This window comes from Lolium rigidum, chromosome 7, assembly GCF_022539505.1.
Source record: "Lolium rigidum isolate FL_2022 chromosome 7, APGP_CSIRO_Lrig_0.1, whole genome shotgun sequence".
NCBI classification, from domain to species: domain Eukaryota; kingdom Viridiplantae; phylum Streptophyta; class Magnoliopsida; order Poales; family Poaceae; genus Lolium; species Lolium rigidum.
The window spans coordinates 44,051,838-44,065,109 of record NC_061514.1 but is presented as its reverse complement, the minus strand read 5'-3'; the positions used below and the strand labels follow the sequence as shown (position 1 = coordinate 44,065,109).

Below are 13,272 nucleotides of genomic sequence, written 5' to 3'. Positions count from 1 at the left end.
CTCTGCTGTAGGACACCAAATGCTCGCTCGACGTCTTTTCGGCAAGCTTCTTGTTTCTTGACAAACTCGCAAAGTTTGGGGGTGCTAGGGTTGGAGATCGTCTTCACAAATGTTGCCCACTTTGGATAGATACCGTCCGCAAGGTAGTATCCTTTGTTGTAGTGCCGACCATTGATCACATAGTCCACCGGGGGAGCATGACCCTCAACAAGCTTGGAAAAGACCGGGGAGCAGTTTAGGACGTTGATGTCATTGTTGGATCCGGGCATACCAAAGAAAGAGTGCCAAATCCAAAGATCATGGGTAGCCACCGCTTCAAGTATCACAGGTGCAGCCTTTTTTGTGACCCTTGTACATTCCCTGCCACGCAAACGGACAGTTCTTCCATTGCCAATGCATGCGATCAATGCTTCCAAGCATCCCCTGGAAAACCTCTAGCTTCATTTGTTGCAAGGATCCTCCGAGTGTCTTCGACAGTGGGTGATCTCAAGAAATAGTCCCCGAACACTGCTATGACGGCCCTGCGGAACCGGTAGAAACAATCAAGGGCGGTGGACTCCGCCATCCGAAGATAGTCATCCGCAGTATCACCGGGAGCTCCATACGCCGGCATCCTCATAGCCACCGTGCACTTCGCAGCTGACGAAAATCCAACCAAACCAAGTGTAATCCGCCTTGCATCTGAAGTAGGGATCAAAGTGGCGGATGGCATACACAATTTGCAGAAATAGCTTTCTGCTCATCCTGAAACGACGCCGGAAAACAGTCTCACCGTGCAATGGATTGTCGGCGAAGTAGTCGGCGTACAACATGCAGTAGCCCTCCATTCGCTGTCTCGGCTTGCACTTCCGGCGACCTCGTGCCGACCCACCACGCCGACGAGTTGCCAGTCCGGCGTACATGCTTGCCAAGCAACCAAGGATCATCATGTGCTCCTCGTCTTGGGCGGCTGCTGCCATCTCTTCTTGCATAAGCTCGACGAACATCTGCTCCTCCTCTTCGTCCGAGTCCATGGCCGGCGAGGCAAATGGACGAACACCCGACGGGCGTGGTCGAGGCAACCCGAGCCGCGAGCGACGACGAGCAAGCGGGCCGGAAAACAGGCCGGCGGAAGAGCAGCCGGATAGGCCGTCGTCCAAACACGGCGGAATATAGGCAGGTGGGGAAGGAGTGGCGGCGCAATCTGGGCAACAAGCCCGGCGGGGTGGTGCCGGCGGCGAGAGAGATACGAGGGGTGGGGGAGAATTTGAGCGACGTGGCGGTGGGGTTCGTGCGTCGAGTCACCGACAGATCGGGCCCTTCCCCGCTTTTCACTCGTCCGGAGTCCCCGAGAGCTCCCCGGGGCCGGGGGGCGTGGGATCGCCGGATGAATTTAGGCCCAAATCCGGACGAAAACGAGGAACCGGGGGCGCGACTGGGCCGAATTTCGCCGTCCGGATGGAAAAAACGCTCGCCGGGGGCCTCCTCGGGGGGACGAGTGGAGATGCTCTAAGTAAAATCAGCCGGGGGAGCCCTGCAAGCCTCTTCAACACTGGATCCGGGGCTAGCGTCATCCCCACCCTTCGAGCGGCCGGATCCCCCACCATCATCCACAAACATGCCGCAGTCAAGAGTTTGGACTCCACAAGAGCGGCCCATCCTTGTCAACACGTCACGGCACATTGTCAAAACAAAGCCACTCCAATAGTTTGGATTCCACGAGGCTCTCACCAGCGTAAGCAACACATCCGACGAGCAGCGGCTCCCAAACCTCTACCACCGCCCAGAAATCCTATTGCCACCTGGATCGAGGTCAAACTTCACGGCCACACCATTGTCCTTGTGCACGGCTCGCCATTGACAACACTGGTGGTGTCGAGCTCAAAATCCTCGCGTTGATGCTGCGCCGACGAGGATAGGGCGGCGAGGATCACACTGAACTTGTGGTTAACTTTAGCACGTGAAATTTTTAAAAACAAAAATTAATCCGTAGCAACGTACTCGTGTTTTTACAAGTGCGTAAATTTAACAAAACGTGATTACAATTTTAAATCTGTAGAACAGTGGCCTAAAATATGATTGAGCTAGGCAACGTCTGATTGTCCCACAGTATCGATCATTTACCCTACTATCAACGTGTATACTGGCTAAACTCCCAGGACAATTTATGTGAAGCAGGAATCCAGAGCGGCATGGAAGGAAACCTCGATCGCCGCGGAACACGCCGTTGATCATCTCCATGTACCTCTCCTTCTCACGTGACAGCAACCGCTCGTCGTCGCCCGCCGTGTTCCTGATCTCTTGGAAGTGAGCATTCATGCAGTCCCTCATCGCTGGCACGCCGCCCTGGACGCGCCCGAGTAGCCGATGCATCCTGGTGAGGTCCCAGTACCTGCCATCGACGAGCATGGACGCGAGGCCGGAGCCCTCCATGCCAACCAGCCGCGCCACGTTCGTCTCGACCATTTCGGCCAGCACCACCGCCGCGACCTTCTCCTCCGTCTGGGCGTCGAGGAAGCGGGAGACTCGCGCCTTCCCGGCGTCCATCATGGACTCGACTGTGCGCAGGTACTCGCCGCATCCGCACGGTGAGGCGAGCAGCTGGACGGACTCGCCGGCGCAGAGCCGGCGGACCTCATCGAGGAACGGCGCCTCGAGGACTTCTTCGTACAAACCATCGCCTACCTCCACCAGCATCTTGGTCGCGCCGGCCATGAAGTTGCGGAGCGAAACGTCGACGGCCTCGCCGGCCCGATCCCGCCTCGCCATTTGCAGCAGCGCGGCTCGCAGCCTCGGCCGTACCTCACCATCTGGGCGAAGCATACCGTCGCGCCACGCCCTGAGGCCCAGCTCACTGACGGGCGCCTTGTGCCTCTGCAGGACAAACGTCCGGTCCATGTATATTACCACGTCGCTGATCATTTCGACGGCATTGCTGTGTGTCTTCCACCTGCTAAGCAGCTCCTGCAGGAAGTGATCGTCCGGCGCGGAGGCGGTGCTGTCGAGAGACCCCGCGAGCTTCTCCACCTCCGCCGCCATGGTGGTCGCGACCTGGGTGTAGAGCGCCTCACCGCCATGGCCGACACGGACCACATTGTAAGTGCACCTGCAGGAAATCGCAAGTTCGAACTCGATCAGATCGCGGACAATGGCGTAACCGGTGAGATGGACTCATGGACATGATTTCCTTTCTTTCCGGTTAAGATGATGAACATGAGTTCGATTATTAGAAGGGGAACCTGTAAAGAGTCTCGTAGTTTTGGTCTTTGGCGTTTCCTGCGTATATTTGGCGGAAGGCGGAGGAGAGCGTCAGGCAGGACCTGACGACGAGGTCGGGGTCGGCGACGCGCTTGAAGGGCTGGCTTCGTGGCGCTGTAGGGCGTCCCGGCGGCCTCTGGACCGTCGAGTCTGCTGGGATCGGGTACATCTCGTGGGCTATACCGTGACCTACAGATCGGAAACGGAGGCGGCTCGACTCGACGTGTGTTTATATAAAGCGTTTGGGATTTGCTAAACCTAAATCGTGTAGTAGACCAGAACGAGTTGGGCTCGGACCGGACAAGTCTTATTTCGGACTGCTCTGTGCTGGAGCGCCGAGGGCAGGCGAACCGGTAAATCCTATACACCGACCAGGTCGGCCGCTACCGCGCGCCGCACACCCCCCGCGCGCGGTATGGGCCGGCCTGGTCGGCCCAGTTCGCCTATTTTTCTGTTTGCTGTTTCTTTTTTTCTTTTTTTCTTTCGTTTTACTTTTTTATTTTCTGTTTCTTTTTGTTTATTTTTCTTTTTTGTTTTGTTTCTTTTCTGTTTATTTTTATTTTTGTTCAAATTTGAAAATAGTTCAAATTTAGATTTTTTCAAAATTAAAATTGTTCAAAATTCAAAAAATGTTCAAATTTTAAAAATGTCCAAATTTGGAAATCGTTCAAATTTGAAAACCGTTCAAATACAAAAAATATTCAAATTATAAAAGCTTTCAAATTTGAAATCCGTTCAAATTTGAAAAATGTTCAAATACAAAAATTGTTCATAAAAGCGTTCAAACTTAAAATCCGTTCAAATATATAAAGCGTTCAAATTTGGAAAATGTTCAAATTCGAAAAATGTTCATAACTAAGAATGTTAATTTTTGAAAAAAATAAATTTACAAAATTTAAAAAATGTTCAAATTTAAATTATTTCTATATCCGAAAATGTTCAAATTTCGAAAAAAATTAAAACAAAATCTGAACATTTTAAAAATTTCGAAAATTTCGAATCTGAACAGATTTGGAAATTTTTTTCTTCGAAAATATATTTTTAAAAGTTAAATATTGAAAAAGAAAAATATTAACAGAAAAGAAACAGCAAAAAAAAAAGAAAAAAAACGTACCTGCTCTTAATGGGCTGCGGCCCAACTAACCGACCTGGTCGGTGGGGTGTGCGGTGGCCCGTACACACCGACCAGGTCGGTGAACAGCACCTCCCAGGCGAACCAGCGCGCTTGCAGACAATTCAGCAATTCCTCGATTGCTAAGTGGGCCAATCCGCACGCTCTGGTGTCTTCGATTTTTTGGGGTCTTGGGAAGGTCTAAGAACCTTCTATTTCTTTTTCCCCCCTCAGTTTTTACTTTTTTTCATTGTTCTTTTCTGTTTTTCGTGTCTCTTTTTCTTTTCTGGTTTTTTGTTGTTGTTGTTTCCTTTTTAATAAAATATAAATATCTTTTTTTAATTTGAACATTTTTTAAATCTAACCATTTTTTGAACCTGGATATTTTTTAAAAAACCAACATTTAAATATAAATATTTTTCAAGTCTCTTTTTTTTTAAAAAAATCTGGACAATTTTCAAATATGACCAACTTTCAAAATCTGAACTTTTACAAAGCCGCGGACAATATTCTAACATGAACTCTTTCAGATCCATGATTTTTTAATTTTTTTAATATTGTTACAGCAAAAAGTAATCTTAAATCCTTGAACATTTTCGAATTCATAGAGAATAGCGACAGCTAGTGAAGTGTAAACCTTCATATATATCCCCTAACATGTAAGCATACAACCAAGCTAAGCTTTGCTAAAGGTTTGTAGGGCAAGATTTCGAACCCACGGAGGAACCCAACACCCCCAAACCAACTTTTTTTTTTGAACACAACTATATATATATAAGGTCAGCAAGCCCGCCTCATTAAAAACCTTCCAGTCCCCTTCGGTACCCTGGTAAGGAAAAGAGTGCGTCAACAAACTTGCTGCCTGAGAGTTACAGAATAGTTACATCATCCGCTAGGAAGCACTTAATGTAATCAGGAGGCTCCTCCACCCACACAACAGATTGGGAGCCCTCCGAATTTCTGGCTAATAAATCAGCTACCCTATTAGCTTCTCTAGGACAATGACCGAACACAACTTCAGTAAAATTGCGACAAAGGAAAGAGCACTCCTCATAAATCGCTACAGCTGGTCCTAGCGAATTTCCTCCGTTCTTCATAACGTCGATCACCTCCATGCAGTCGGACTCCACCTCGAGCCGAGAGCACCCGAGGTTGCCCGCCAGAATGAGCCCATCCTTAAGAGCGCGCGCCTCCGCCGAAGCTGCATCCGATATAAAAGGGATACCACATGCACTAGCACCCACAAAGTGTCCTCTTTGATCCCTAATGATCGCTCCAGAAGCACCAGAGCCTGCATCGATACTAAAACACGCATCCACGTTCAGCTTTAGGAAGTCCTCTCGGGGTTTTGTCCACCCCCGCCTGAGAATTCCCCTTCTAGGTTTCTTTGCTCTTGAGTAGTTCAGCGCCAACGTCGATATTGCCTGGGCCGATCTGCATGGAATCTGGACCACCTCCCCATGCGATGCTTGCCGTCGCTCCCACCATATATACCAGATCGCTGTAGCCACCAAGTCATTTCTGTCCACTTCAGGGAGGAGAGGCGCTTTAACTGATGTATCACGTAACAGAGTCTCAAGAATTGCCCCACCATCAGACTCGAAGGTGCAAACCTGAGCCAGAGTTCCATGCATTCCAAGGAAACCCCATATTTCATGCACCCTGGGGCAAGTAAAGAGAGCATGTCTAACACTTTCACAATCTGTACGACATAGCGTACATTCAGAGCTTGGTTGCATATGTCTATTCGCCAAGACGCCATTGCATGGAATAGCCCCCAACAAAACCCGCCAGCATTGAATTTTTATCTTTGCCGGGACGTTCAGGTTCCAAAGAGTTTTCCACACCGGCAGAGAAGAGGAGGTACCAAAAGGGGTATTTCTTCTCAGCTTTGCACCATGTTGGTGCTCCCATTCTGCATAATAACAAGATCGGACCGAAAAAACCCCAGTTTTTGTTAGGTTCCACGAAATAAAATCCTCCATCATACCACGGGCAAGAGGAATGTGCAGAATTCGCTGCACATCCGTTGGCCAGAACAAGTCCCCAATAATCTCCTCATCCCAGCTATTTGTTTCTTCATCAATCAATTCAGAAACGTGAGTGAACACAATATTACCTCTTCTAGTCGCAATTCTCCTGGTGGGGCTGCTTGGAATCCAGGCATCTTCCCAAATATTGATCCGAGTACCATCTCCTACTCTCCAAATATGACCACGTTTGAACGTTTGAATACCTGCCCATACGCTCTGCCATGTGTAAGAGCTACCTTTCTTGAGTTCACAATTCAGAATGTCACCCGAAGGAAAATATTTTGCTCTAAGGACCCTAGCACAGATCGAATCTGGTTCCGCAATAAGTCTCCAACACTGCTTGGCTAGTAGGGCTAAATTGAAACAGTGTAAATCCTGAAATCCCATGCCTCCCTGTTTCTTAGAAACACACATTTTCCACCATGCAAACCAATGCATATGTTTCTGTTGGTCGTCATCTCCCCACCAGAACTGGGACATTGCGGTAATTATCCCTTTGATTATCTGCTTGGGTAGCTTGAAGACCGACATAGCATATGCCGGGATCGCTTGTATGACGGCTTTTAGTAGTGCTTCTTTTCCGCCGAAAGACATATTCTTTTCCTTCCAACCAATTAACAGCTTAATAATCTTCTCCACTATATGCTGAAAACAATCAGAGCGAGACACACCCACAAGGGGTGGTAATCCTAGATATTTATCAGTTATCGATTCTGTCATAATATTCAGAGCTGAGCACACCTCCGCTCTTGTATCAGTGTTCGTACAGGGACTGAAAAAAATACTTGATTTGGCCTCACTAACTAGCTGACTAGATGCCGCACAATAATCCTCCAGGACCTTGCGAAGACTTTCAGCATTCTCCACATCAGCCCGCATCAATATCAATGAATCATCCGCAAATAACAGATGGGAAACTGCCGGTGCATCTCTACACACTTTCACTCCCAGAATATTTCCCGCTTCTTCCTCAAATCTTAACAGATTAGATAAGCCCTCTGCACACAGTAAGAAGAGATATGGGGATAGGGGATCGCCCTGACGGAGTCCCCTTGTTGGATAGATCACCTCAGAAAACCCATTATTAAGCCTGACTTGGTACCTGACCGAAGACACACAGGCCATAATAAGCTCAATCCAATTGCCATGAAAACCCATTTTCTCCAGAATTCTCCTCAAGAAACACCACTCAACCCTGTCGTACGCCTTATGCATGTCAAGCTTCACCGCACAAGAGCCATACTTCCCCATCCTTTTATTCTTAATCGCATGGAAGCATTCATATGCAACCAGCACATTATCAGTAATTAAACGCCCTGGCACAAAAGCACTTTGGGTAGGGGAGATGATCTCAGGTAGCAAATATTTCAATCTATTAGTAATAAGCTTGGAGATGACTTTGTACACCACATTACATAGACTAATTGGCCGAAATTGTGTGATGAACTCAGGGTTGTCCACTTTAGGAATAAGAACCACTGTAGTATTATTCCATCCCTCTGGAATATGTCTCGAGTTAACGGCAAGAAGTAACTCATCAGTAAGATCTTCACCAATAATGTGCCAAAACCGTTTATAAAATACAGCGTGTAGCCCATCTGGACCAGGTGCTTTTAGGTCGCCGATATTGAACATAGCCTTTTTCACCTCCTCCCTGGTATAGGGCTCAGTGAGCCTATTGTTCATCTCTTCAGTGACGCACCGGGTAACCTTGTCAATCACAGCTTGGTCAGGCACGTCGACCTCAGAAGTGAAAAGATTGTTAAAATACTCAGCCGCCATGGTTAGGAGCTGATCTGAATCTTCAATTGTATCACCGACATCATTTTTCAGAGAATTTATGAAATTACGCTTACGTCTGGCCGAAGCCGATCTGTGAAAGTAGGCTGTGTTTTGGTCGCCATGGCGCAACCAATTAACTCTTCCTCTCTGAACCCAGTATATCTCTTCCTGTTCCAGGAGATTTTCAATTCTCAGTTGTATATCTTTCTGCCTCGCAATAGCCTCATCCGTAAGGGGCCCTCATAGTACCGTATTGAGTTCTTTTTGCAATTCTCTAAGACGTTTCCTTGGCCCTTTCAACACGTCCTTATCCCACTGATGCAAAGCATCATGAACGTCTTGAGTATGCTCTGATAAGGATGCCTCAGCGTGAAGCAGCTTCGCACGATCCCATGCAGTTTGGATAATTTGTTCAACGGATTCCTCACAAAGCCATCTTGCCTCAAACTTCAAAGGCCCCTTTTGCGGCATCCTCTGAATACCAGCTTGTAGCTCTGTATTTATCAATATTGGTCTGTGATCTGACTTGCCAAATTCTTCATTTACCACTCCCACCAGAGGGAACATAGCAGCCCACCTTGGATCACACACCGCTCGATCCAAACGCTCTCTGATTTTCCCCCTCCTCCAAGTAAAGATATCCCCAGAACAGCCCATATCTTCGAGATTACAGTCAACTAAAGTGTCACGGAAGGCCTGCATGCAACGTTGGGGTCTGACACTTCCCCCCTCCTTCTCATGACTGTACAAAATTTCATTGAAGTCGCCAACCATTACCCACGGGAGATCAACCATCGCCGACAGGTTGCGAATATACTCCCATGACAAGTGTTTGTTCTGTGCCTCTGGCTCTCCGTAGAAGCCAGTAAATCTCCAACCCGCCCCGCTCTGCTCATCTATACGAATGTCTATAAAGTTTGTATCAATCTCGAAAGAAGTGACATTTGTTTCCTTGTTCCAGAACATAACCAAGCCCCCACTTCTGCCGTCACTCTCCGATACCAGCATCTTGTCAAAACGAAGTCTTTTCCTCAGATTTTCTGCCTTCACTTTTCCCAAATGTGCTTCCGACAGAAAGAGCACATCGGGTTTTAGTCGCTCCTGGATAGACAGCAGCGACCGGACTGCTGAGGGTTTTTGCATCCCTCGACAGTTATATCCTATGGCTATCATTGCGGCCGGACGAGGTCCTCTTGAGACCCCGCCGATCCTAGTGAAGGGGAGACAGCTCCAGCCTTCCTTGTTCTCTTTGTTCTGTCCTTCTCATCTCCCTCTTCGGAAATATCAGAAGTTGATTTCCCATCAGTTAGCACTGTATCCATATTAACAGTTGTGCCTACCAAACCTGCATCAGTTGGTACATTTTCCTCCACAGACATTTCCAAAGGTCTCTTAGCGGCAACACCTGACAGGCTTCGTAGATCAAGATCCATAACCTGTCCTTTCACTGGACTTGTTGCCGTATCCTTCAGCGCCGGATCCCCAAGTTTTGATTTGGGATCAAACAAAGCATTATGTCTCCAAGGAATCACAGGTCCTCCTCTTCCAGATGGATCACGTCCTACTCCCCCGCCAAAACCCTCCCGACCTCGGCCGGTCCTTCCACCTCCACGTCCTCCACCCCGGGCACCAAAACTTCGCCCATGCCAAGTGTCCCAGTCAGCTTTCAAAAAATCACCCCACTTCAGCTTACTCTCGTCGTGTTCACCTGTCCCACATTCCAGATACGAGTGACCAAAGTAACCACATGCTCCACAGAATTTGGGAATTTTTTCGTATTGAATGAGATAAATTTCTCTCTCCTTATTTCTTGAGATGGATACCGCTCTGGTCAAGACATTCCGCACGTCCAATCTAACTCTTACCCTTACAAAGTTACCCATACCATTAACATCCGTTTCCACTTTGAGAACTTGTCCCACCTTCTTCTCCGTGAGGTTTTTGATGAAGGCTTTGTTTCTGTATCCCACAGGCAATTTATGTATTTGTATCCATGTGACAATGTGGTTCAGATCGATAGTCTCAGGAGCAGCGAACCCGTCATATTCCTCAATACATACTGCATTTTGTCGGAATAGCCAAGGACCTTCCTCTGTAATTTTTAGCCAATCTCCCAAACAGAAACACTGGATCGTGAACATGTTGCCTTCCAGGTGATTAAATTCAACCCTCTGAGCTGGGCTCCAGGCATTGCGCATATGCTGCTCAAACGAGATAGGACTAAACTGGTTCGCAGAATGTACCTTGAGAAGGGCCATCCATTTAATTCCTTGTTTGGGCGCCGCCTCGTCCTCCTCAAAGACAAGATCGTCAAAATCATCTTCATCAATCCCCATCCGCTGGAGGAGATCCCCAATCGCATCCTGCTTATTGACCCCAGGGCCGCTCCCTGGATTGGAAGAGCTGGAAGAACTAGCCATGGTGCACCAACAGACTTGCGCCGCACGAACTTAGAACCAGGACTAAAACCGCCGAAACCTAGCGAGAAAGCCTCACGCAGGAACCCTTAAAAAGGAGCCCCCGGGCACGAGGACTCAGACTCGGACAGGGAGCAATCCGGATACGAATCCCGCTCGGAATTTGACAGGATCCCGCCGGAGAGCCGACGGTAGATGAAACCCTAGATCGCCAGAGGCGGCTAGGTCCGACTTCTACCGGCCGACTGTTTAACACCCCCAAACCAACTTAGCCACAACACAGGAGAAGAATAGATGATTGTCACTTCCAACATTATCAAAAAAGGAACAAACTGACAATCCAGTCCACTTTCTTTTCCTTAGGTTGTCTCTAGTTAAAATAACATCATAATGCAACTGGCGAAGGAAAACCTTGATTTCTAAAGGTAGTTTGGACTTCCAAATCCATTTCTTACGAGGGCAAGAAATATTATTTCCTAACAACTTATAAATCGATAAAGTAACCGAGCAACTCAAGTCTTTATGGAGTTCGATTGGTTCAAAAGTTTAGAAGACGGGCGTAGACATATCAAACAACTGAGGAAATCTCCCACAAAGAGTCACATTATCCAACTAGGGATCCAACCAAAACCTAGTAAGGTCTCCTTCTTTCAAAATCACTTTCTTCCTTCAAAATAAGTACACTTAACTTTCATCGAACCTTTCCAACAAGGAGAATCATTTTGTTTTCACAGAAGCAACATATTTGTTCCTGGGGTACTTTGTTTCGCAATCCTCTACCAAATCCCATCTTGAGTTTCCAACTTCCACCACCACTTAGTAAGGAGGATAATGTTTTCTTTTCTAAGGTCCTTAACCCCAAGACCCCCTTTATTTTTAGATCTACAAACTCTTTTACATTTAACCATATAATAAAAATTCCTTTTCCTTTCCAGCCCAAAGGAATCTCCTTCCGTGTTTATCCAATTTTCCTCAAAGGTTTTGTTTAAAAGGAACATGGCCATATAATAAGAGGGTAAACCCAAAAAAGTTGAATCAAGAAAAGTTAATCTAGCTCCAGAAGAGGCAGAATCATAGATCTAAGCATCCATTTTTTTATCACTCTGCATCCAGGAAATCACAATCAATATTTTTCAAGTTAGAGAAAGTCAACGACACTGCTAAATATTTCAAAGGGAGCTTACCAATTTGATAATTATACAGATTGGAATACAAGGCCATAGTATCATTATCCCCACCAATAACAACACTTTCACTTTTCATGTAGTTTATTTTCAAACCTGACATCATTTCAAAAATATAAAGAAACAACTTCAGATTAATAGCTTGCTCAGGATCATGATTGATACAAAATATAGAATCATTAGCATTGTGACACAACAACCCCATTATCAATTAAATCCGCAACAAAACCAGTAATAAGAGTTTTCTTAAGCTTTTAACACCATTTTTTTTGTAAGACACTCCACATCCATGTTAAAAATAGTAGGAGATAAAGGATCTCATTGTCTCACCCCTTTGCACTCTAAAAATAAGGACGAGTAACATTGTTTAACTTCACACTAACATTACTATTATGCAAAATATTTTTCGACCAAGAGCACTGTTGTTCAGAGAAATCTCTAGCTATATGACACTCAATCAAGAAATCCCAATTAACTTGATCATATATAAGCCTTTTCAAAGTCAATCTTAAAAAAGATTCCCACTTGCTTCTTAACATGAGCAAGATGCATCAATTTTCATGTAAATATAACATACCATCATAATGTTTCTCCTTTTAATAAATGCATTTGGATGAATGCTAAACAGACTTGTCAACGATAAGGTTCCAATCTTAAGGATAAAAATATGGCAAACAACTTATAAATGCACCTCAACAAACAAATTGCTAATGTTAGCCTGAGAGGATTTACGAAAAAGAGTAACAAAAATACCATAGTTTAACCTTTGAACATAAAGATTACCAGCATGAAAGAAAGCAAAAAAATAGAAATTATATCAAATTTCACTACCCCCAGCAATGCTGATAAAACTAAATGGGTATGTTATCAGGACCAGGAGCCTTATTAACCTCCATAGAGAAAAGAGCATCCTTCGCCTCTTTTCTAGAAAAAGGTCTCACCTAAAGTCATTGTAAACATCATCATCATTAAGTTTCTCCTTAGGATCCTATAAGTTTTGATCAATATGGGAAACAAATTATCGGAGCAGTCCAAAAAGATTCTTATAGTAGTCGGTGCCATGCTTGACTAAATTGACGATTCCTTCAATAATGGATCCATTATCCAACATGGAATGCACCAAGTTCTTTCTTTTCCTTCCATTAGCAAGTTTGTGAAAATAAGATCTCCTTCTAAAAGACACCTACCATGAGCCCTTTGATAGCAGTAACTTTCTTCTTCGGCATAATAATTATTTAACTCATCTTGAATATAAACCCTATGCAACCACTTCAATTGACAACAAACCATCTTCATCCAAAATTTCTAACACAAGCAACTCATTCTTAAGTTCCATCTTCCATTTTTTAAATTGTTACCAAAAAATTGCACCCCAACCTTCACAGTGTTTCTTAAATCTTTTTAACTTGATATTTAAAATCTCAATATGGTCCATACTTTTCACGGTTTTTTCCAAATATTCTTAACCATAGGAAGAAAGTCAGGATTTTTTTAACCAAGATAGAAAC

The 13,272-nt window shown here is 45.6% G+C and overlaps 1 protein-coding gene across 1 annotated transcript; it reads right to left on the bottom strand.

Annotated features, from left to right (window-relative positions):
* Positions 1-2,233: 2,233 nt before the first annotated feature.
* LOC124677186 (cullin-3B-like) lies at positions 2,234-3,406 on the bottom strand. The gene is made up of 3 exons (XM_047213185.1): positions 3,219-3,406; positions 2,782-3,085; positions 2,234-2,371 (listed from the first exon to the last, which is right to left on the bottom strand). The coding sequence occupies exons 1-3, from the start codon at positions 3,404-3,406 to the stop codon at positions 2,234-2,236; spliced, it is 630 nt and encodes a 209-aa protein (XP_047069141.1).
* Positions 3,407-13,272: the final 9,866 nt, after the last annotated feature.